Here is a 26509-nt window from a genome sequence, read left to right as displayed (position 1 = left end):
GGGTTGACTGTTCCCTGAGCAAGAGGTGTCTGGACTAGATTATCTCCAGAGGCCCCTTCCAACATCATCTGTTCCATGATTCTGTGAAATCAGTGTTGGTGAAGCAGCTGCAGAGTGAAGACCTCAAGGTTTGACTCTATATCTTCAGATAGAATATTGCAAAGATCTAAATTTGCACATACTGTTATCCAAGATCATAGCTACTTACCAATCTGTTGGCATGTCTTCTTCATTGGATTTGGGGTTTCTTACTACATCAGTAGGCCTGCATATACTGTAAGCAAATACAGAACTGATTTGTGGTAAAAATGGAGATGCTAAAATGCACCACTGGGAAGGTGTTGAGAGGCACCTCCCATGCTATTCCCCTACTAAATTTAAAATAGACATGTTATGAAAAAGCACAATTGTGCAACTGTATTACCAAACTGTAATGGTATCTAAATACAGACTCCCAAACTCAGCACTCTTTTGTCTCCACAGTTAATATTCCTTGTCTCCTGTTATTCACACCATAATATCCTGTGCTGAAAGCATATGCCAGGTCTTACCCAGGTGAGTAGCTATAGTGAAAAGGCTTGCCGTATGAGCACCATCCCATATATTAACTGGGGATTCCATCTGTAAATTCTGTGTGGCAAGACATTTAATCTGTACGTGACCAATCCTGCTTCCTTGCTGTGAGTTTAAATTAAAAAGGAGGAATAAACTACCAATAGATTTGGGTAAAATAAGCTACCTTCATTATAATCAGTGCCCTTGTGGCACTGGACTGGGATTATCATTGGTGAAGGTATTTAGATCCATTGTTTTCTCACTCTCTCTGGAGGTTGAGTCCATAAACTTTTATGAGCTATACTTTAGATAATGTTAGGAAATAGCCTGTCTGGAACTAAAATTATCTCATTGTTTCAAACAGGCAGGGACAGGTTTTGGTCTTTTTTGCATTAGTCTATTTGCTATGAAACAGATCTTATCTTTCAAGTATTATGGAACTGCACATTAAATTTCTGGGTTTATACATGGAAATACAATAGATCTGGCTTCTTGATGTCTGTGGCTGCGTGCGAGTACTGTAATTAATGATCTAGTTTATATGAAGAGAGATCTATGGAAAAAAGCTGAAAGAATGTTTGCATTCTGTTGGCTTGGGTTTTTTTAAGAGATCCTCAGGTTTGTCTGGGTGAGTATCTTTGCAATTGTTAGAAATGTCTTTCCTTTGGCATATTCCCATCACAACTGGGATTAACTGCATTGTGAAGGCTGAGTCTAAATACATTTACACAGTAAATCAGTGGCAAAACAAGACTACCATCCAAGTTTTCTGCATTATCCATCTACCTTGACTTCTAAGAAGCAAATGGTGCCTTATTTCTAGCCGGTTTTGATCTATATAGATTTATAGCCTAAGTCCGTGGAAGTTTCCTCCTTTTTGATAGATTAAAGAAAACTATACTTTTTAAAAGAGGATGTACACCATTAGCAAACTAAAGTGTGCAAATGTATGGATACCACTAACGGCAGATAAGAGCACTTTCTTCACTGAGGTTTTTTCTACTAGGATAATATACTTGGCATCTTCTGGTCAGTTATAGTTAGGGAAGATGATTTTTGTGTTATTTTTGAAGCACTCAGTAAAGATTTATTCTTGCTGATGGTAGCTGATTCTTAGGGAATTACTGTTCTCATGGAAAATGATTCTCTGAAAGAACAGTACTAACTGTCACAGATCCATGATTTTAGGCAGTCACTCTCAGTAGGAGTTCGCACTGTGTTCAAACAAGTTCAGTGTTGTTTGCACTGACAATGTACCAAGTGAGCACTCCACCCAAAAGCAGAGCGGAGATCTTGGAGAGAACATTGCTGATCAAAGGCACAGTCAGGAAGGAGCTGCAAATTGTGATGTTCAGAACTATTGTTCAGTGCCACCATCTGCACCCCAAATCCCCCAAATTTTCACATTCAGGGCTTTGATTCAGGCTGACTTTTCATTGATGTTGATTGTTTTCAGACAATTTTTTTCTGTTCTTCTGTCAAGATCTGTTAAAAGAATTCAGCTCTCTCAGAAGTGCCTCTCTTCTGCTATATGTTTCTTTAATTGAGTTCTTGGCATAAAGAAGGGAGAAACTATTTCTAGCTATTAGAGTAGCTGTGTGAACTGGGAAAGCCTCCAACTTCTAGAAATATATTTAAAGGCTTCAAGAAGATCCAAATTTCCAAATAATTTTTACTCCTTTGCTTGGTTGGCTGTCAGTATTTGATAAACAGGGTGGGACTATTGTCAATATTTAATGGCTCAACACAAATATTATTCATACATTGTAAAAATAGTATATGAAATGCAAATCAAGTGCTTTAGCCTAGGTTTGGTAGTTACAGAAGCAGATGATAAAATCTCCCTTGCTTCCATACAAAGGCATAGAGAGGGAAGAAAATGTTACCAGTGGTAACAGTCTTCCCTGCTGGGAAACAAAACCATGAGACTCCTCACTCCTCCCACCTAAAGTCATGTCCCAAGGCGGAGTTTTGTGGTAGAAGTTTTCTGTGAAGTGTTTCTGAGTAAGAAACAACAAGGTATGACTGTTAGTTCAAAACAGATTACCAGAAGTCTTCAGTAACAGAGCTCTGTCTCCAGCAGCACATCACCAGGACCCCTCGAACTGTTCTGCAGTCCTACCTTGCCATAGAAAACCAAATTACTTCTGTACCTTTCCCTATATTTGGAAAAAATCCTCCCCAAAAGCCACTATTTGGCATCAGGTTGCTGGATGGAGCAGCCTGCCCTCTCCATAGTCAATGTGCAACATAACTACGGTTTATCCTCAGTTAGAAAATCAAGATGCAGTGTAGTTGGTGTGAGATGAGTTTAATGAATGTCGGAAGTAGTCCTGGGTGTCACTTCCCAATCCTATGTTCCAAAATGGTTTCCCACGATTTTAAATCTTTAGAAAGATGTAATGTGTGGTTCAGTACTATCTGAAGGAGAGAACCTGAGTGTCATGTGGCTCAGCCACAGCCAGGCTCAGCGAGAACTGCGGTTAGCTCACAGGGCAGTATGGGTGCTGCTCAGCCTCAGGAACATTATTTTTGATGGTAGCTAGATTAAGCCACCACCCACACAAAACAAAGGATAAGGACCAGAGCCAGTTTATGCAGGAGACTTTCAAATCTAGCATTGTTTCAGATTTGGCTTCAGTCCAGTATAAAATGCGTTTGGTGTGTTCCTAGAGCTGCCCTGTAGAGAGGAGCCCAAGGCAGCAGGAAACAGCTCAGTTATTAGAGTTGTAGTTTGCTGGTTACTGTGTAAATGAGCATGAGCAACTTCAGGAAGGAACACAAATAACAGTGAAACATTGGTTCTCCATTTTGTCCAAAGCAGTCAGACTGCTTTACCATTAGTTAAAACTAGTTCTGTCTCAAATCCTTTGGTAGGATTACTGCACTGTCAATGTGTTTCAACTGTCAGCCACAGAAGTCAGATCTCAAAGCCCATTCCATCCTTTTCTCCACCACACAGAGTAGTGCTCCATTAAGAACTAGAAAGCTGAGCAATCTTGACTTACAGACTGAAGGGCTTTAAGCACATCATGCTGCTGTACACTGTTTCCATTCCTGCTTTGTCTTAGCTACAATAGAGCAATGGTACTGCCTTTGCTCATGAAGTCCTTCAAGATTTAATGATAGGTACTACAGATTTCTAAATAAGACTTTTCAGACTTGGGCAAATATCACATCAGTCACAAATAATTCATAGAAATAGACAAATACATACTTCATACTTACTGGTATGAAGAATCAAATTTAAAAAAAAAAAGAGGTAAAGATGGAAAGATTCCCTCTCAGTGAATACAGGCTACATGTGTACCTGAAGTGGTTGCACTGGAATTGCCCATCAGCTTCTGTGAATCAAGTTTGTCCAACCTCCTCTAATTCCAAACACGAAATATAGCAATACTAGACAGGAGGAGTGTAAAGGGTAAGCATTTGAACTGGATTTTTCCAGACAAGGACTGAAACACAGACAGCACATTACCCTGAACAATTAACTCCTGTATTGTACTAATTCTGTTGAAATATGGTATTTCAGTCTAACGTTATCTCTAGCTAGTAACTCACGTGTCTTGCCATATTTGTCTGCTTATTTTCGTGTGGTCTGATTCTGTTAGAAGAAGTCTACTAATTCTGTTTGAGTAAGTAGCAGCTACAGCTAAGAATATGAGGTTGCTCAAAGGAAAGAGGCCTGATATTAATTTTAATAAGTTTATTTCTATTGGGCTTTATTACTTGAGAAAACAGAATAATAATTATTTTCTTAGGGAAATATTTGCACCTTTGCAACTTTTATGTTATCAAAGGTTACAATTCAAGTGTAGCCAATGAGTCGTGGGGTGCTGGGGAAGACTTTGCGCATGTCCATGCACTTCTTGTCAATGTAGAGGGAGTTTGCCTTCACAGCAATGTCATGTTCCAGGTTTGATTTGTTGACCATCAGCATGTGCAGAGTATCACGAGCTTCTTGCAGATGTTGCTTTAAGGTCTGTATGGTGTCATCTATGGTGTAAACTTCAGTCACAAGCCTGATAAAAGAGAAAGTGACAGGTTGTGTAACTTCAGCAGTCCCTCACCACATTCCTTTTTTGACAGTGGACAGGTCATGCTTTTAGGCAGGATTTAAACAGCTGTCTTGGACTGAATCAATATGAAACCTATTTGCCCAACTAGCTTGCATAGCACCTGTAAATGATGATTTCTTGCTTGCCTTGCCCTTCATTAGCAGATTAAGCTGCTCTGCTTTGATATTTATTTCTAATTGCTATCTTCTTCACTTGCAGCCCCTCGTTTGTGTAGCCTTTCTAGGGCTAGCACAGTGGTGTTAAGCACTTGGATGTGGTCCTGTGGAAATATATTTGGGATGGATGTTACTGGAGAGTGTTGATGTAGTTCGTGCTACCTTGAACTTGTGCAGCAAGATGTGCTGAACGGTCTAGATTTGGCACTGAAGGATGTTAACTGGAACAAGAATCACTTGCCAGAATAACCATTGAATGTAGGGCTCTGAAATCAAGATTTTCTGTGAGATGACAGTAACCACATTTCTTCCAGTGGCTTATCACTGGAGGTATGGCAAATTGTCTTGTATAGTCCCTGAGCTGGTAAACTCTTTAATACTGTCAGCTTTGTGTTTTGTCTCACGTTGTATTAATTGCTCAGTGCACTATAGAAATAAGAAAGATTGATTTTTCCAGAATCTACTTTAACTTGTTTTGGGTCAGTCCCAGTTGTTTCAGCACAGAAAAACTAGACTTTATTAATTTGTTTTCTGTCTAATCCCTTCAACTACAAAGTTGGCAGCACACACAGAGAACAAGTGCCAACATCAGCACTTCCTTTTAAATAAATAGCAAACTTAGATAACATTTACATGTTACAAAGAAGTGGTTCATTTGATATTTTCTTTCCCTATTACAGTCGAGCTATTGGACTGAATTCCTTCTTGCCTTAAACCACATGAGAGAAATACACATAACATCATTTAAAAGCAAAAAATCTTTAAAAAGTGAATTAGGAAATGGTTTTACTTTCTCAAATAGGATTTTGTCTCTGGGAAAATACATTTTGAGATGTGAGCTCACCCAAAAACTGTGGTAGAAAAAAGTGCCCAAATTTCAAATACCTTGTCAGAATTTCTGTTTGTAATTGCAGCTATGATGAATATAATATCCACTGATCTGGATCAGCTAAAGCATCTAGCATAACCTGGTCTGGATTAGGGAGCCGGGTAGAGCAAAATTCGTATGCATTGGAGGAAGGAGAACAGGTTATACTAATTCTCTGACAATATAACTGCATCTAGCCAACAGTGTATTTGTATAAACACTTTGGTTAAAATATCATTAGTCATATTAGATTGACAGAAAACTTGTGTGTATGTTAAGCCTAAAATACTTCCTAGTAGCTGTGCAACAGCTTGTGAAGCCCTTATTCCTACTAGCTTTTAGGTTATGTTAGATTCATTCAGAACTCCTATGCACTACTTGTTTTTAAGGATGTCATGTTAATGTCCTCTCACTCTGATTAAAGAAAATATTCAAAGACATTTTGATGTTCCAGTGCCTTGAAATAGAGCTTCCAAGCTTTTCTAGACAGGACCCTTAGGAACATCAACAGCATCCCTGGCAGTTGTGGGATGAAGAAGGGACAATGTGACACACTGCATTTTTGATCCTAATCAAACAAGTTTTGTATCTCGGATACATGTGATCCTGCTGACCACAGCGGTATCAATCATAAAGCTGCAGGCATTTTTCTGGAAGAGATCTTCAGGGAGGAAGGAGAGAACAAGCCTCAAGGTGAGTATAAAGCTGGAGTTATGTATTAATATCTAAGGCCATCTTGGGGTTTGTGTGGGTTTGTTTTTTTAATAAAATGCTGATAGTAGTTTATTTGCTTACTTAATTGATGGTGTGATGGTGACTGAAGTGGGAAGTGATTTGCTCCTGTAGTAAATGTAACTGCTAAGTGAATGCTACAGTGTAATCATTGGTTTTTCTGGTTTCTAATGGCTGAACTCCTGCATCTAGAACAAACATGATTTATGTGATATGAAAAGCCATATGAATAAAACTCCCCAAATGAATATAAAAGAATTCAGATCCAAAATGATATTTTTTGACAGAATGGATGTAGAGAGCAGAGCATGAAGTTGAAGAAATCTAATATATGGATATGCTAAAGAAAAGGTCAGGATCCAGTTAAAGAGGTATGAGGCCGAAAAAAAAATATATTGCATTGTACAATTTATGGTTTAAGGAGTTAGAAAAAGTGGAAAAAATGCCAGTGCAATAAACCATGATTGATTGCCACTTCCATGTTTAAATAGAAGCTTTTTGAGCTGACAAAACATTGTTTAGGAAAAATAATATAAATCCTCAGTTTAAGCGTTATGTACTTAATTAATCTCCTTGTAAGTGAAGCTCTTGTATACAGTGGGATTTTGCTAGAGGCAAAAATAAAAAGGGAATAGTTTGCTACTTTTCATAAAAATATACAAAATTCTTTTTACTGGACTGTGAAACTCCCTCCAGCTATGGGAGGAGGAGTATTTCTTGAGAACTCCCCCTCACTAAGTATTTGGAAGACAGTATTTTAAATAAGATATACTTTTTTGGAACACTGTTGTGTTCCAACTGGATTGGAGAGAGATAAGTGGGATTAAAATTCAGCCATCAGGGAAGGAAGGCTAACATCTCAGACATCACCTTTGATATCTGGGAAGACACAGCACGCGCTATACAGTGGATCACAGCACAGGAGTCACCAAGCTGATGCCAGCGTGTGCTTGGAAGCCCCCACAGCTATATAACCAAAATGTATGCCAAATGAGCTAACCTGCACCAAGATGATACTGGAGTCACTATAGAACTGCAAATTAATTGAGGCAGTAATTGCCTCATACTTATTTGCAATTAACTTTTTAAGGAGCTTGACCATTAGACAGGTTTGGGGTTTTTTTTGCATTTAAACACATTTGTCTGGGATAACATGTTTCTAAAATTCGGTATTTCCTAAAGTGAAATCTTGTGTTTCATACAGAAGGGATTAAAACCAATTCCTAAATCCCAACTCGGACATGAGACTGAATCCCAAAAGATACTGGTCACCAACAAGCAGTTTCTTTAGAGTCCTTCTCCCAGGACAGTTAAGGCAACTACACACATTGAACATTAGATGTTTTGGCCTACTATTTCAATGTAGCTACTTGGAATTTACTTCTTCCTCCCAGAATTTGTATCACGATATAATGAATGCAGTTCTAATCTCATCTGATTCATTCATACTGTTGTTAAATTTCCTGTTCTTGAGTGGCTGGTGATGGAAGGGGGAGAGTAGTTTGGCCTTTACTTACTGAAACTGAGGTGCATCACGGCAGAGTTCTATGTTGGGTCGTTTGGTTCGTCCTTCCAGGCGGGTCTGAGCCACTTTCAGTGGATACTCCTTTGCCTTTATGGATCTCTCCAATAACATGATTGTATCTTCAGTCTGGAAGATTTCCTGAAGTACCTGAAGAAAGCAGAATGGTTTTAAGCTTCATATGTATACAAAATCAGAACTCACCTACACTTTTAAACACTCCTATCAGAACTACTTCCAGTTTAGAATGTCATTTTGCTTAATTTAGGGGAGGAGATTACTATAAACTCGCACGAATCAGATGGATTTGTATAGTATTGGCTTGATCTTGCCATTTCTTTAAAGGGACATATGGTAATCAAATCTCATAGGAGAGCCAATGTATGTACACTCATACATCATATGAAAGCATTTAATGGAGTTGTTCCTGGAAGACAGGCAAACAGCTTCCACTAAGAAATGTGCAGCCTCTTTCCTATAATAAAATGAAGAAATTTGTAGGCAAATTGGAACATAATTTTATTACAAGCAGAAGAGAAGCACTGAATTATTGTGATGGGGAAATGCCAACTGTGGTTTTTGTGACAAAGCCATTTTCATAGAGGTGGTGTTTATCGCTCTATGGGGACTTATTTCCATTTTGCTTTATTACCTAATTTTTCTCCTAAATAAAAAAAATCTGAAGCTTGATCTATGAACATTTTGCAAAGGTAAAATTCCAATTAACTGTCACTTTCATTTAAACCTTCATTCAATTCTTATTTCCTTTTGCCTCATAAAAATTGGGAAGGAATTAAATATGTCCCCTTTGTTCCATACTCCATGTATTTTGGGGACGTTTGCTGCAAGAACATATTAACACAAGTCATAGTTTCATACTGAAACTAAATTCTCTAAGTTTTGAAAACTCCACTGGGAGCTGTAAAGGGAAGAGCAACTTCTTTAAAAGCTTATTTTCTGTAAATGTAGAAGATACGGGTGGCAATATCACCACAAACGAGAGGCCCATGGAAGTAGTAAAGCATAGTTTTTGTTTGCAGTGCATGCCATCATATAATCATCTTATCCCTGTAAATTCTGTAAGTGCCGCTTATATGTTGTAACCTGTATGAAAAAATGAGCAAACTTGCAAGGAAAAGTTTTGCTCAGCCTTAAAGAAGGGAGAAAATATTTATATTCAGGTAACTGTTGTTACTTTCATTGATCAGGATTCATTATAGCCAGCGTGGTGAACAGGTTCTTCAAGCTTTTTTTTCCTTTAGACAGCTTTAAAATGGAAGATAACAAATTGAACTACTGTAGTTTCTCAGCCACTCTACTAAAATCAGTGCAAGTTGAATTTCAACAACCACAAAAAATGGCATAATGTGATTTAAATTATGCTGCTATTTAGATCTTGCCTACACACTAAGTTGTACCAGGTTTGCCAATGATATGTGTGGTTTGAGAACTGCATTAGTTCCTGCTGCTGAAAGGTTATTTATAGACAAAACCCAGAGTTAAGGATGCCAGGAACCTGCACCCAGTCCAAATCCTTAAGTGCTTGTTGATGCTGTACAGTAGAGCAATGTAAACTATGTTCTGACTAGCACTGTCCAGAGCAGTTCAACCCTTACAGCAATGCAATGTTGCAATAGATGAATTGGACCCTGGAGCAGCAGCGTATGAACTGTACTGATTTGAAGCCAGGTCTCCACACTGTTCTGAGCCCTTTGGGTCCAAGGTTGGCTCTCACAGAGCTAGCCTGAGAACATCTTCACCCAAAAAGCAGCTTTTATTCTTACAGACTGCAGGGGAAAAACTCTGGTTTTTTATGAAGGGAACACAGTATGGAAGACAGTGAAGCTAATGGTGGTAAATTCCTGTAATTCAGCAGTGGTTCCTTTTTAATCAGATACTTGCTGTAGATTAGCTGTGTTTTAGGTAATCCAGTGTACTTCAGTAGCTCTCTGTAGAGGAACTACTTATAAGAATGCATTGTTAGATACAGCATTTTACCTATTGTCTACAATTTTACCAGTTACATGTACTTATTTCTATAGATAAAAAAACAGGGAAAGAGACTTAATGAAGTTAAATGTCTTCATTATGCATCAAGCCCACACCCTTCTTCTTTCCCTGAAAACACTGAGGATTTGGGTCTTCTGCTGCTCAGAAGCAGAATTTGAGTAGCTTGTGCTGTTGTCAGAACTTTGCTATTTTTAACCTCCCTAAGAAAATCCAGTGTGTGCTCCTCCGTACGTGACAGAGGTGAGGTCCAGCTCCTAGCCAGGCTCCTGGTGAGTAAGTGAATGTTTATCAGGGAGAGTTTTAAAGCCTGTCAGTCCTATCCTTTGTTCCCACTGTTCACCTTCATTGTGAACCAAAACAGCAACCTGTGGTGACGTACCAAGGCTGGGAGGCAAAGGGTACACGGTGCTTTTGGAGGTCACCCGCTGCTCAGCAGGGTCCTCCTTTCCTGTGTTTATGTTCCAGCTCTGTCCCTGCAGCCGTGTTTCCCATGCTACGCCTCGCTGCGTGCGAGTGAGCCAAAGTCCCTGTGCTGGAGTTCTGTTACCTGCAGTGGGCTATGTGAGGATGTCAGCCTCTTACCTTAATTCTACTTGCAGTTTGGAGCAAGTTTTAAGTAGGTTTATTTCTTTTTAATAAAAAGTGTAATTCAAAGTAAAAACAATGAGACAAAGTAGCAGATATCAGCCCGGTAAGAATTGGGCAAATTCATGTCTCAATTTCAGAAAGGACTGAGTGAGTTATTTGTTTTCTATTTATGGTGGAGCAGAGGACTTCCACTCTCAGTTCTGATTCTGGGTAGGACCTTTGTGGTTCAGACTTTGAGCTTTATTGGTGATAACACTTCCTCTCTTGGACAGCAGTTGGAAATGGTGGTTCACATTTGTGGAGCAAATCTGTCAATGAAACAGCACAACTCGAGCAGCCCAGAGCACTCAGAAATGAACCATGACTGAAACCAGCTCCCCAGAGCGATGCTGCTCATGTTACAGTACGTATGCAGTGTAGTCACTGTGCTGATGCTTTCTGTCCTGCTTTGATTCATATTATCACAACTTAACTTACTCAGTGAAGTCAGGTTACAAGCTCTCTAAATGCTAATTGGTGAAATCAGGTTAGACAAGAGGATGAAATTAGTATTTTCTGCAAGAAACTTTTTTCCTGCCTTCTCTTTATTTGAAAGCAGTGTAGGTACCCTGTGTTTATTCCACATGTGGAAAGAAAGCAGGAAGCCATCAAAGGGGACACAGCATGGCCACAGAATTGTACTGCAGCAGATAATGGAAGCATTACACAAATTCATAAGAGGACCCAGGGAAGAAATATAGTAGTCTTCAGTATTTCAGATAACAGTGCTGCTACTCTGCCACAAATCCTTATTACATAAGGATTGCCTATAGCAAACCATGGGCATTCCAGTACTATGTGACAATGCTTCTGTAATGGTGAGGTGCCCTTTACTCTTTCATTCTGCTTGCATAAAAAAATAATGTATTGGATGTTTTTTCCTTCTGCATCTTTAAATGATTGATTCTAGTACAGACCACACTGAACAGGCTGTCCATGTATAAACTGTCTCTTGGAAAGGCTCTTTCCATTAAGCTCAGCTAGCAGAGAGAACTAGAAGAGTGGTTTTCTGAACATACACTCTTCTCAAATCCTCTTCTGATGCATTCGTATGTGGCTACAGTGCAAGTACACCCGCCAGACCACAAACCCATGTATTTCAAATTCAGTACTAACTTTTCAAGCGCATGAATGTTGATAATCATCAAACCTGAGGTTTGTTTCCGTTCCTTTACAGGACTTACTGTGCTGTGTTGTCAGAGAGCACCTGGCTAGGCCTTCTTGCCCACACAGCAAACACATAGGTGTTCCCCTACTGACACATAAGCAGGAGACTGTATTGTCCCCTTCAGAACGCTGCCACGTATGCACTTCCCCCATAAATATAACTGACATAGGACAAAAGTAGTCTTGTATCTAGAAATGACTTGAAGTATTTAGATCTTGCGCAGCCTGCAAATTCACACCATGTCAATGTTTGAAAAGGGCAAGCTCTGAAGTCTAGATAGAAAATGTTACTCTTCATTGAGACTCCAGTAGTTCATTGGTCATGAAAAGAGAGCTTTCATCCAAAAGTCACTGAAAACTCAGTTTTCTGTCCAATCCTTACACCGCTTTGTGTCAGCACAGTGGGCAGTCACTACACTCCCGTGCCACACAACTTCACTGGTGCTCTGGTGCCCTGCTCATAAAGGTACGAGTAGTCTGCAGGCACATTATGTACAACCAAGGGAATTGATTCATGCTACTGAACAAACCCATTATTCATTTGCTAAGGAAAAACATCGTTTAAACCTGCCTGTGAACTCAAAATTCAAATGTCAAACTGTGGATCCATCTTTAGGTCTTGCTTGGCTGCGTGTAAGTGGATGTGGTTTGGGTTTATTATGTGTTCTCAAATTACTTTTCTTTTTTTAAAGAAGAAGGTGTTATCATTTAAGACATACAAAGACAAATGGCCTCAGGGGAACCACTTCCACTGCGTTGCAGCTGCTTTGTACAAACAGTTTTCAATTACTCACTCTGGCCACACATTGGATCAAATGGTTTAGATAATCTGCTCTACATGAACGGATTGGTGGGGTGGATCACCAGACAGCGTTGCATCAGTCTGCGTCATTTCTGGATGACGTCCAAAGGCAGGAAGCAAAAACAACAAACGCTGAGCGGCGTGTTCCTAGGAGAACGTGGTGAGGCATTGGCTCCAGCAGCTGCCCATCCGGAAACTTTCCCTTCCAGGACATGAGTAGAGTTTTGTGCTGCAGCACAAATTCTTGAGAGCCTGTAGGAAACTGCACTCTTGCTGTTCTCTCACTTCACCCGGGCCATGATTGTTACAGGCTGGACACAGATAGACTGAGAGAAGGAGGTGCTCAAGTTGCACAGTTTCATCATGTAGGCATCATGATCTTCTGTACAACATCAGCATTTTTAACATGGCTACAGTATTAAAGCTATCCTTGTTGCTTTGTTTTTTCCAAGGCTTGCTCAGCAGCAGCCAGGTAACATGGTGGTAGGAACATTCCTGAGCCTCCTCATTTTGTAAATTTATTTTTATTTAATATTTCCCTTTCAGGTTTTTTAAACTTTTTTCATCCACATTTCCATATTTTATCCAATTTATTTTGTAAACGTTACATTTGTTGAGTTTATCATATGTAATTAAATAAGTGGTGTAATCATGACTGATTTCACAATTAATTTTAGAGAATATGACCACATTATTTCAAAGTAAAACTAGGATACCTTGCAATCTTTGGATTACAAGTATAACCCAGATCTCAAATCTGAAACTAATTTGGACCTGACAGTTTTTACTGTTAAATTTTTAATAGAGATTACCATGTCCCTTTCTCTTACTGGGTTTAGGGGTTGTTTGTTTCTTTCAAAGCTTCATTGCGGGTCATTGTTTTATGACTTAGCAAGTTTTGGTTTATTTTTTAATCAGATGGTGGTGGGGAATAGTCCAGGAATCTCTTAAGAAGAAAAGCACATTTAAAAGAAAAAAACCACCACAGACTCCTCAACAGAATGTGCCATCAGCAGGTAATGAGTTCAGGTAGTTTAACAGTAGTGAAGCAGAGTTAGAATCATTTGGAACAGTAACTTTAGTGCATTTGTTGTGTATACTGTGATATGGGATGACTGAGTTTTGTAATGAAGAGAAGTAATGAAGGTTTAGTTTGTGCCCAAAGAAAATATCTTCGAGCCAGTGCATTGCATAATTCATCAAGCATATCAGGAGAGGAGAGATTTGGTCCATATTTGGGAATATTGTAAGCTTTTATATAAAACACTTCATAACAATGGGAATAGTGCTGGCATAAATACAGTCAACAGATCTGAAAGCTAAAGCATTCACAAAAATTCATAAGTTCTACTTGTGCTAAAGGATACCTCTAAAATCCCCAGCATTTTGAACTATCTTAAACATGACATTGTCACAGAAAAGAGGAAAATATCAGAATGTCAGTACTATACTTTTAAAACAAAGAAGGTTTTAAATATACATCTGGACATTTAATCTGTGTCCTAACAGAGATTGCTCTGATCTGCATAGATTGAAACAGAAGATCCAGGCACTCTGGAACTGCCTTTTGGGTAAGTATAATGATTTTACAATCATATAAAAATCCTCCTTCCACTGAACTCCAGTATGCCTTTTTTTTTTACTTTAATCTCTGAGAAGAATCAAATGAATTTCACATTTATATGGAATCACATTCTATTTAACTTTTCCATGGGTCCTAAAAATGTACAAGATGTTTATTTTATAGAATCATAGAATAGTTTGGGTTGGAAAGGACCTTAAGATCATCTAGTTCCAACCCCTCAGCCATGGGCAGGGACACCTTGCGCTAAACCATGTCACCCAAGGCTCCATCTAAGCTGGCCTTGAACACCACCAGGGATGGAGCATTCACAACTTCTTTGGGCAACCCATTCCATTTAAAACAGCTTTATTAAAAGTAAAACCGTGGAAACATTTAACTTGGCCTGGATTTTCTAAAATATTTTCAAAATAACAGAGGAAGCCATAGCTATGCACAAGAAGATGCTTAACTCGCTGCATGCTGCCTTGCTCCACTTTTAACTACTGAGGAACAAGAATAAGTCTCAAGAGCTCTGTTGTATTTCCTCTCCAGTTTACACTGTATCATGCTTTCAGATGCTGCAGGACCACCAATTTTAGAGTGCATCATCACGTAGGAGAACAAAATAAATTACTATGTTATTAATGTGTTTTTGCAAAACCTGGTCAAAATAACAATAAAACAGGCAGTCTGGGCCTTGGGCATGCTCTGTTTTGTCTCAAGTTCTCATGTAAAAGGAGGGTATACATCCCTTTAAGAGAGAGATGTCTCTAGAAAGAGATGGTGCCACAGCAAAACAGCTACGGCTCATACAGCTGCTCTGCAATTCTGTTTCTTGTCAGGAATGAAATTCTTTCTAGTCACTAATGAAATCTCAGTCACGGTAAGCTAAATTTGCCCTCACTTCAGAGTCAACGAAATGTATTTCTCTTGTGACTCTCCAGAGCCTGAAAATGCTTCCTTTCTAGAAAAGCTGCTACAGATGTCCATCTCTGTTTTCTGCTAGACAGCCTTATCTGAGAACAAGGAACAGTTTTATAAATACGTATGAGCACTGCTGCCTTGAACTAAATCCTGTTTCCTCTGCCAAGCCCATATGAATTGCATGAGTGCAGATGGGTTGCAGGGGAGGGAGCAGTAATAGTAGCAACCACCTCAGTTTCCCACACGTGAATGTTGTGGCAGAAATAGGTTATCTTCTTTATCAGTGACAGCAGTGTCTCACATCCAGGCTGCCTTCACTTAGCTCTGTGTGTCTCAGTGTGAGAAGACATTAAGGTTATTTTACAAATAAAGACTCTTGGATTCATGACAACCTGAATCCTGATGTGCAGTGGCTGTTACTGGGTTATGACAGCTCTAGCCTTCCCCATTTCACATTCCCCTCAGGCTAATCCAAGAAGTGGAGTGTTGCTGCATGGCATGCTGAGGAGCCAGACTTCTCCTACATGGTTTTGCTACATGCCCATAGTGAGTACTCTGATGTAGTTAGTGTATGCAAGTCATTATGATTTCATGAGATCAAGCAACAATTCTAGGAGAGAGAAATCTAGTTTTGGCTTCAAGTGAGTGTCTTAGATTTCATCTGTAATTTCTCTTGGTTTCTAGGTGAAAGTCTGTTCCTAGCTTAAATAACTATTTCCTCCTTCAAACAGGTTTATCTAGACAAGTTTGAGCTACCTACACCAACCAGCACACACCTTGCCAACCACTTCCGAGTTGGTCTTCATTAATCATCTGAAAACTTTACTCTCATGCAGGTTCCAATATTAAAAGATAAGATTAACTGTATACCCAGCCACCATGAACGGGCATGAAATACTGTAAATAACCAAAATTTTACGGCATGAGGGAAAAAATCCACCAACAAAACTGAGTTAAAAAAAGTCATGTGAGGATACACTGCGGTCTGAGATGAAAGCCTTTATGGGGCAAGTGCCAGGGGAAAGTACTCCCCCTGCTATACACATATCCTTCCTGCAGCTCACAGCATTGCCGCACTTCTCCTCCAGGCTTCTTGCATGGGCACCTCCCATCAGATTTCAGTATTTCTTTGTGTTTCTGTTCAGAGGAACAGGCCTGTCCTTTCCAACAGCCATAGGAGGGATCTGTTCAGAAGTTCTCAGATAAAGAGTTTTTGAAAACTATGTCAGAGGCTGGTGGGCAGTTTCTGGTTTTATTGCCACAGAAGTTTTCCTGGCTTTTGTTCTATATTTTATGCAAGTTGTGAAATTAAATAAGTTTATCCCTCGAATTAGAAGAAAGCTGTGTAAATAAGATGTATTCAATTATTCTAGCCACTATATAAACATAATAGTTGCTAAGACAGGGAAGGTTTTTTTATTAAATTTATAAAAAAATTAAGAAAAATGTGTGAAAGATGGAGACTCTCAGGGAGTAACTTATTTAAGAGATGGAGTAACTTACTGAAACAAAATACTGTAGGCTCTTCAGATATGACTAAAAGTATATATATTCAGGTATAGGCTAAGAGTAGAAATATTCTTAGAATCATGGCAACTCATTTATTGGAGTGCATTGCTATTTTTTTAATGGTTTTACTAAACATGTACCTGGTTTTTTAGTCTCTTTCTGATCCCTGTGCTCTCGGGTGGTAGAACAGCAAGACCTGCAGGAAGGGTGGTGCTGGGCATTCTGCCTCTGGGCATAGAAACACTTCTGAGCATGGGACAGGTGTTGGAGCTGGCAGCGATAATCTGCTGTTGAGGTATGGTATAAATACTGGACTATGCAAACATGTCACTTGCTGTCTGGTCTGACTGATTCCCAGAGCTGATGTACATAAACATCCTGCCCTATTGGTTATTTCCAGGAGATTGGAGCCAAGGTAACTATTTACATTAATATTACCTTCATGGAAAAGAGATGCAAACATGTTAATGAGGGGCTGGCACCCTGATTAAAGGTTTTCCTTCTTTTCCTGAAGATTTGTGTGCTTTTACACCAGATGTAAAATATCTTTACCATAGTGTCTCTTGGCATAATTCAAGTGTTTCTGCAGATATGCTGAAGGCAACATACCACCCTCTTCTACACTGAATTGCCTACACTGTATTTTCTGTTCACCTGCCTAAAAATCTGGTCCTATGGCAGCTCTGAGCCTGACCACAGTCATAACACTGTGATTAGACTCTTGCAGAATATTTGCATCTCCAGACAACCACATGCTCTGTGAGCCCAGTGATGATGAAGCACAGTGGAGCTGTAATGCTGTCTTTGGTTTGTGATCTAACCCTTGCCACATACCTAGCTAGGGCTTCTAGGCCTCTGTCTCCAGCACCTTGTATTTCCAGGGTTCTGCTATCCAAACTCTGGATGAATCTCACATTGTTATGACCAAGATTAATCCCAGAATCAAGTATAATAAATTAATCATAGACTTGTGCAGTCTGGACAGAAATGGAAATGAGATATTTTTGATCTTAGGGTCAGAAAGAAGTCTTGGTTATGCACTAAGCCTGCACTGCCTGCAGGTCACTAGTCTATCTTGTAGAAAGTCCTCTGTGTAAGCCAATGCCTGTAGAGATCAGAGCTTTCAAGGAGAACAGTGATCTTGATTTTGAGTTCCTGGTGCTAATGAAGCCATCTATCTCTGTTAAGCTGATGCAGTGATGAATTCCTTTGCTCTGAAAAGTAAGTGCTTATGTTGCCCAGCTAGATTTGTCTGGCTTTTGTCTGGCCCCTGATTCTACTTTGGGTCTTGTCTGCTCAAGCAAAAAGTCCACTGATTCTTTTTTCTTCTCTATAGATACTTGTGGATTTAGCAAGCTCTCTGTCCCTTTACCATTTAAGTACAGCAATGCCAGAACATTCCAGTAGATCATTACTAGAGCAATGCCAATGTTCCCTTTGGATTTTTAGTGGATTCCCCTAAACAAGTTTGAAGCAATGACAGTCTTGCACAGCAACTCAGGACTGTAAACATGTGGCCATAAAGCCATTAGACATACAGGCATATGTAATAATATAAAATATATACACATATACACATATAAAATAAATTAAAGAAAAAGGTCAGGCCAGAAGAAACATTTTAAATATATATATGATGAATTCTAACCATAGCACACAGCACAGTTGTCACCATAGTATCAATGGTACTAGCAGAGCATACTTTTTCAGGGTACTGACTTCAGAAACAAATGGTTGCAGGAGGTTCCCTGTAGGATTTTAGAGTTTTGGTTGGTTTGGGGTTTTTTTTTGGTCTGGAAGAGATTTTGCTGTTTCACAAATTGGAAAAGTATTTTTCATTCCAAAATGGGCTCCAGACCTCATTAAAAGAATAGCTTTTCATGGTTCCAAGATAGCAAATCTTTTCTATGCTCCTTTTCCTCTCATTTTATGGAGCTACCCTGCTTAGCTAGGAAAATAATAAGGCAGAAAGAAGGATATCTCTGAGCGTAGCATTCACTACTTGAGAAGTCAGTGCAAAAACAGTTAAATGAGCACTCCCTCCTTACTTCTGCTCTCACCAGGCTTCTCTTTTTTCTTGTCCTTTTGAGGTATGGTCATAAGCAAGAGAATTAACAGGACTTCAACCCTATAACTTCACCCACATCTTAACCAGCAATGTTTTTGCTCAGTAAATGTATTGTGTTTTCCTTTCCTTTGACTACACTGGATTACTCCTCAGCAGCATATGCAGTTTTCTCATGCTCTAGCATTTTGTTATTCTGATGTAACTACATTACTATGGAGTTTGTGATGAGTAAAGTATCTCTGCTATGTATGTGCTAACTACTGGCTCAGTAGTAACAGCAGCATTAGTTCATAGAGTGCAATCTTATTTGATACCTTTTTTTAATCCATGTATATGGTACAAACTAATTATTCTTTATGCAAATATAATTACCAAAATTTCTCAGATAGCTTATTATTGCTTTTTAACAGCGTGACAGTATAGGGACATAAATATTGGGTTTCCCATTCTATACCAGTTGTCAAAAGTTAGGTCAGTGTCAGCTGGACTCCATGGCAAAATCCCTGCTCATATGTACTTTGTGATTCTGTATGTGCACCCTGTGCTGCCCTATGCTACAAGTTCTTCTATAAAAGAGGCACTTAAAAGAGTTAGAAAAGGTCTATGAAAAATGTGAAGCAAATGTTCATAGACTTAAATCCATGAGAAACTTGGATGGATGGCCAATTCAGGGATAGAATGCTGTAGCTGGCTAGATCATATAGAGTCTAAAACACACAAAAACCCGCATTCAACATCTTTCACGCTTTGTAAGTGGGGGGGGGAGGAAAAGGGGAGAAAGAGAGAAAATGTGAGTTTATGTGCTGTGGCTTAATACGTTTTTAGCTGGTTACTTTACACTTTCCTAAAAGTCCCTAAAAATAACCTCAAAACGTCTTAAACTACTTATGGCAAATACAATGGCAGGAAAACTCTATTGTTTCCACATGTACATTGAAAAAAATGAGTGAATGTGAGGCTCCTCTGTAAGAGAAAGAATCTTAATCGAACTGAACTCTGACTGAAGTCATATGAACTCTGACTGAAGTCATATGAAAGTAGAACAGTGAGTCCTGCTAGCTTAACAAGACTTTATCTGTCAGTACAAAGGCTGCACTTCTTGTTAACTTCAAAATATATATTTCAAAATTCAACTAATACACTTCCACCACATCATTTATTTCAGTGAAAACTTACTAAAAAGGCAAAACGGCCAGAGATTAATACAGGTCTGTCTCTGTGCCATTTCTGCTTTGTATAATATGAAGACAAAGGCAGAACAAATATTGAAAAAGTTCACTGTCTGACCTGCTCCCATATATTAGGTTGTTTTCAGGCCAAAATTCAGGCTAAAGATGTGGAAATGTATCAAAAGGGAAGGAAAACTTGGAACTTAAGTGTCAAAGGTAGACTAATGACATTCTGTATGTAAATACTTTTAAATTTTAGCTAGTTTAGGACTCCTCCCTTGCTGCTGCAAATGAAAATGTAAAATCTTAAAGTCTTCTACTTCCTTTAAATCTGAAAAACATGCTGCTGTTTGTGGACCTTTTTATTTGCACACTTTCCAAAGTTAGTTCATTGTTGGAAAAAAAAAAAAGGCAATTAATGCACAATTTCTGTGTCAGGAAATGGCCAGGGAGTATCATCAATAAATGTAAAATAGAATAAAATACCATCCAAGGTACCTTTCCCTGCTTAAAACACGTAAATTGAGAATGAACATAACCAATGTGTGATTATGGACAGTTGTTGCATGGTTCCTCATTGTGAATCTTACCCTGGCCAGTTGTGCTTGGAGTTTGTTCTTTGCATCAGCCACTTCAGCAATCCGCTTATTAAAGGCCAGGTTGGTACTGATGAACTGATTCCACATCTCCTCAGAGGCGCTCTCCAGTGCGACCTCTGCATCCTCTCGCAGCTTGACAGAGTTGGCCCTGGCATGCTGAGAGTACCTGATATTGTCTTCACTGAATTTAGCCCATGTTGCAGGAACTGAAACACTAGTAAGAAGTTGAAAACAAGAGGAAAGTTTTACAAATAGAAGCTTAGGTGAGCTGTTTTCTTTCAGTGATGATTATACCGAGTAACACGAAGTGTTAATCCATTGCAACCCCTGCAATCACATGCATCAGGTGATTCAGTGGGTTTCATACCCACTTGTTGTTTTTTTTTCTTTTCCTCTATAACCCAAAGATTTGGCAACAATGAGCAAATATTTTTGGAGAGCTGTTGCTTCAACAATGTTTCTATGGCTTGCTTAAATATTGTAACTACTAACTAAAGGTCTTAGTGACCCTGGCATCAACTCCAAAGTAAGTAGGTTTATGTTCTGTTGTATAAAGAATGGGCTTTTCTTGCATATCTTTTGATTATTGATGCTTAAAAATAGTTTTTCAGTCTTTAACAGGCTAGGTGATGGTGTGAGTTCATACCTGCTGTACCTCAGCCTATTTGCCTCATTTCTCTGTGTCAAGTTTCAAAGTGCTTATGGCGTTGATGATTATTAGATTATTCAGCATGATCTCCTGTACATGACACACCATCAAATTAGACTCAAATACCACCTACTTTTGTGAACTCAAATATTTATCTTGGGGAGGCCGAGTTGTGTGTCACCAACCATCAGACAACATGAGAGCCCAGCCTAGCTTAGAGAAAATGGGCAAGAAGCATTCTACAGCTCTTCAGCAGCTCTGGTCTGCTATCAGAGCAGCCCTACCTCATGTATGACTTGCATAATAAAGCATGTGGCTCCAACCTCCTAGAAGCCTTCCTCATCAGAAGGAACAATAGCAAGAAAATGGATAAAGCACTGACTCACAAGTAAGGAGAACTACAAGTTTCTCCCAACCCCAGCACTGTCCCGCTCTGTCATTTGGATAACCATCTCTATCCTCTTACTTCTCCATGCATTAAAATGAACACCTCTGCTTTAACTTTCAGGGGTCTTACAATTAAATTTAGTAATATCTATGAGACAAACAGGAATGACTCTACTATTGCAAAGCCTATAAATCTAAATCCAAAGACTGAATACAGGGCTCATGCGCTGCAAAATACCACCTATGAACACTCCTGCTGCAATGTCCTGCATGTGAACGAACTTTGGGATGCTTGGCTTCATTTCCAAGCCTCAAAGATGGCCATCATTTTCATGCTCAGTTGAACACAAACCCCAGACTCAGATCTTTCCAAAGCAGGAGTCTGCACGGCTCTGAACTTGCAGGCTGAGCCCCTGGCTTGAAAACTGCCGATGCAGCAGAAGCTACTCTGTTTGGTGTTAAATTCACCACTTTTTTGATGCATTGCTCAGCCTACTAGATCACTGCTCTCTTCACCCAGAAATATTTAGGGTATTTTATAAAAAGGTACAGATATTTTACTCGCCAAATTGAAAGGCTGAAGCAAACTTCAGTCTGTGTTGAGACTTCCTTCTGCATACAAACCTGTCTTCTAAGAATTATGCCAGTATGTTAAACTCTGCAGGGACAGGTCACTACTTTGCAAGTTTCACATTTACTCTAGATTTTAATTGAACACTGAGAGTAAATATTAAGGGAAGCAAAAAGAAAAAAGTTAATTTTGTCAGTGCTTGTTTTCTCGCTGATCTTTTTTTATTCCTCAGTTTTTCGTAGGGTATTCTTTCCTCTCCAAACTGAAATACTGATCTTCCTAAATGATTTGGAATTCTAGAGCTACACATTTTAGGCAGTTGCCTACCTGATACTGTAGTAAAGTACATAAATCAGTGTAGTAAACCTGAACCGACGCTGCTTACAGCTGCTGATCCAGAGAATCTCAGTGTACTTTCTGCAGGGTATTTGGTTTTGTGGGATTTTTACCCCCTCTATGGCCTGATGAATTATATTCATTTTCTCAGCAGAGAATTAAATTTCCAAGTAGGTTTCCATGTTGACTTTCTGAAGTACTTAGTACTTAATCTGTTCTCCAACATTGCTTTATCAGACTGTAATTTATCCAGCTGGCTCTGCTGAGGCAGAAAACACCTGCTCTGCTCTGGAGTGCTGCAGGTAGGGCTCAGGCTGCCAAGTGGTTTCAGGAAAATGTTAATGAAAAATGGCATTTCTTTGGATAATGGTTGGTGAGAAAGGAGGAGGCCGTGAAACTTATCCACATGAATCTGCTTTTCACTAGAGCTGACAAGAATAATTTTATTCATGGCTAATCCTAAAAGTAGGTGGTGTTACTAGAGTCAGCAGAATGCCTGCCAAGTTTCCTTCGGATATGCCCTAGTTTCAGCAGTGCATGAAGTGAGCTTTTAATGAAAAGCAGAACATAGGTAAACAAATAATACTGGGATTTTTTTTTCTCCATCCAACACGACAGAATCGTTATAATTTGAGATTGTGAAGCTCACTCACCATTCAGATACTGCCGTGTTAAAGAGTGAAAAGGAACTAACAAGTCATTAGCACAAAACCACTACCTTCTATTGCAAGCTGCTTGTCTTCTGCTGTTGCTTTTGGATTGGATGCAGGTTTTGATGAGGCCACTGCTAATAAAAACTTCTAAAACTGTACAATTGGGACATTTTGATTCAGTAATTTTAATTCACTCTGTGCTGCTAAAGCTGTGCCAAATCTTTATGATCATCCTGTTTAATACATATCTCAGTATAGCTTGATGGACTCATTTCCAAATAACCCAAGCTACTTTTGCAGAAAGCATATACAGTCCTTCGTGTGTGCTTGCATGCTGTTTAGTGCATTGCACTCAACTGCACACCTTAGCTGAATTTTTATTTGTTGTTGTTTTGAAACCTGAAGGCCACCAAACAGCATAAATCAAAACCACAGGGAGCCCCCTGCACAAAGGAGTTTGAGGACAAGGAGTCAGCTGCAATGGTTGTGAACAGTGGCCCTCGCTGAAAACCACAGTGCACCCCGCATCAGTGCTCTGGGTGCTGCAGGCTGCGAGCTTCTGCCTGGCCTCCAACAATGGCAGCTGTTAGGAGGCAGGGAATAATTGAAGATGATGGAGGGTTTCACACCAAGATAAAATAAGGCCATACAGAGAGAGAAGCCACTTCTTTCTAAATCACTTCTCAAAGATAAAGCTAAGACTTGTGCTGTAATCAGGCTCCTACTTACAGCATGGAGTATGGAAAGAGAATTGTAGAATCCCAGACTGGTTTGGGCTGGAAGGGACCTTAAAGCTCATGCAGTTCCAACCCCCTGCCATGGGCAGGGACACCTTCCACTAGACCAGGTTGCTCCAAGCCCCTGTGTCCAACCTGGCCTTGACCACTGCCAGGGATGGGGCAGCCACAGCTTCTCTGGGCACCCTGTGCCAGCGCCTCAGCACCCTCACAGGGAAGAACTTCTTCCTAATGTCTAATCTAAATCTACTCTCTTTCAGTTTAAAGCCATTCCCCTTGTCTTGTCACTACAGGCCCTTGTAAAATGTCCCTCTCTAGCACTGATGAGGAGGAAGGCTTCAACAGCCACTGATACTCACGTCTTATCTGCTTTTTCCACTCCATAGTAAAAGTTGATGCTGTCTGATGTGTTCCTCAGGTTAAAGCATTTCTCATCAATAAAATGGGCTGAGTTCTTGTCAGAAAGATCCTGCTCCAGGGCATGCTGTGCATCTCTGTTGATGCTGTGAAGGAGGAAAGGCTTAACTTAATCTGAACCACCTTTAATGCTATTGTGCTAAACAGTTAATTGCTTTCATTAGCTTCCTATAATGCTTTACTTTATAGTTTGTTGCCGTTTACAGTGCCTTAAAAACGCTTGGTGCTGTATGGTAGCTAGAGGGAGTTGCTGTACCATTCACCTCTTCTAGCCCCTAGTGAGTATTCATCAAGGAATTGTATTTAACACGTCAGATTTAATAACGTTTGTCATTTTGATGAGACAACCACAAAGGTGAAAAACAACATGTAGTTGTTGTGTGCCAGGAAGGAAAGCCTCAGAGAGCAAAAGGGAAGAGGTTTTCAGTGATAACCTTCATACCAGCACAGCTGTAAGGGAGAAAGAAAAGGGCAGCCCAGAGTTATGGTTTCCCATCTCTCCTGATTTGGAGAGACATTCACTTAGCATGATTCAAATTGTGTATCACTAGAAGATCTGTTTAAATATTTCTGCTCATCTTGATCACGAGGAGGGAAATAGGTTGCTCCATCTCTGCCTTCTTACCCACAGGAATCTTTGGAGGAACTTAACCTCCTTTGGCTCTTCCAAAAAGGGAGAAGGCCTGGCAGCCCCTGGCTAGAATGAGAGTGATGTGGATGAAGACAGACTCAAAGTCTTGCTTTCCAGGGCATCAGGAAGACAGCAGACACAGTGACGTTCTTACAAACATTGCTGTTTCTATGCTGTACTTGTCAGTTGGCATTGCTATCAGCCTGCTGATGTGGTGACAGAACTGAATCAAAGAGAACTAGAAATGCCAGCCTGGAGAGATACACGGAGTTCATGCCACCAAATATGTACTTAGCTTTCACCTGATCATACAGCAAATATATTACCATAGTGGCATGAACTGCAGAAATGCATCTATCATGACACATGCAAGTCCCCAGTGCCATTAATAAGAGCAATTGTTTATAAAATCTACTTGTGCCTTCCTCTCCTGTAATGTACTAACCAAGAACTGTACAATTTGATCTTCCTTGCCTGTGTGTACTTGAACTGTTTCTTTTGAGAATCATGTCACATAAGCATGACTTTTAAGATTTGTGTCAGTTCTGTGTAGTTAACAGAACACTTTAGCATAATAGTTTTACTTAATTGAATGAAAAGACTTAAATATAATTTGCATTTACTAGAATATTTGCGTACTCTCAAAGAAATAAAATACATTCCAAAGCCTCCCATAACAAAACCATATATGATTATATATAAAAATCATTGAACTCCATTCAATAACTCCTCTCATATCTTATGACGTGCTTAGATTCTTGTTTCTGTTGCCAATAATAAATTTTCTTTGAATTTAGTTTTGTAATCAAAAAAACCTTCCATTTGAATTTCACTCCAGTGTGCAACATAGCAACAATGGCACAATGAAGCTATAATTTTGCTGTCCCTAATTTTAATAAAGGATTTCAGATTAAATGTGGCTTTAAAAATTGAATCCTAGTTATCTTTAAATAGTATTACTCTTCTGCATTTCAACATATAAATTCTATCACTGGTAAGGATTAAAAGTGGAGGGCAATGAGCATCTAACAGGCCAACTCTCTGCTTTGCCTTTGCTGTTTCCAGTCTCCCATTAGGTACTGGCCCACACTGATTTCAGCTTTCCTATCTTTAAGACAGGAATTAAATGTAAAGCCTTACCCCAGCTGTTGATCGATTTTCTGTGCAAGTTTTGCCAGTATTTCTTGGCATTCCTTGAATACATCAGTTTCCTACAGTGGAAAATACAGTGTTAGTGCTTTCATCAAACTTAATTTGTCTTGGTGAATGTATCCTTTTCATTCTGCATTCTAGATGTTGCAACCATCTTGCATACCTCGCAGTGTAGGTCAACAAAGGATGTGTTTTGGTCCCTCTCTTCTTCAGTGCTACGAAGTTGTATCTTTTGACTTGGTTTTGTATGGCTTTTTATATTCTATCAAACATGTTAGTAGATTTTATTGCGTGGAGTCATTCTAATAAACATAAAGTCAAAGTTTCCTTGGCTTAAGTATAATGAAGATACTTGAAACATGAACCTTAATCCATTAAACTACCCTCTCTAACTGCTTCTGCATTTTCCTAGAACAATACAAATCTTTTGCTAATAGTAGAGTAGGTTGAAAATCTAATTTCAGGCTCTCTGAGGAAGTATACTGTAATATTCTTCAAAACTATAAGTATTAGTCAAAGAAATTCAAAGCCTGGTTCCACTCAGCTTAAAATAAATAAAAAATACCCAATATGAAAACTGCAAACATGGTAATTATGGTCCCTCAAATGACATTATGGTGTTCCAG

At 39.3% G+C, this 26509-nt stretch overlaps 1 protein-coding gene across 2 annotated transcripts in view; it reads right to left on the bottom strand.

The window, feature by feature from the left end:
- Window positions 1–247: 247 nt before the first annotated feature.
- TEKT5 (tektin 5) overlaps window positions 248–26509 on the bottom strand; it is a 30998-nt gene continuing 4736 nt past the window's right edge. Inside the window, exons 3-8 of one of the 2 annotated variants that reach the window (XM_030482789.1) lie at window positions 25872–25942; window positions 24043–24186; window positions 20342–20564; window positions 7907–8061; window positions 4331–4577; window positions 248–274 (exon numbers count right to left, since the gene is read on the bottom strand). In XM_030482789.1, coding sequence (XP_030338649.1) covers window positions 4364–4577; window positions 7907–8061; window positions 20342–20564; window positions 24043–24186; window positions 25872–25942 — 807 coding nt within the window. In that variant the 3' untranslated portion in view covers window positions 248–274; window positions 4331–4363. Of the gene's footprint in view, window positions 275–4246; window positions 4578–7906; window positions 8062–20341; window positions 20565–24042; window positions 24187–25871; window positions 25943–26509 lie in introns of those variants that run through there. The other variant, XM_030482788.1, reaches the window with a different exon arrangement.

This window comes from Strigops habroptila, chromosome 4 (assembly GCF_004027225.2).
Source record: "Strigops habroptila isolate Jane chromosome 4, bStrHab1.2.pri, whole genome shotgun sequence".
Taxonomy (NCBI): Eukaryota; Metazoa; Chordata; class Aves; order Psittaciformes; family Psittacidae; genus Strigops; species Strigops habroptila.
This window is presented reverse-complemented; position numbering and strand designations above follow the sequence as displayed.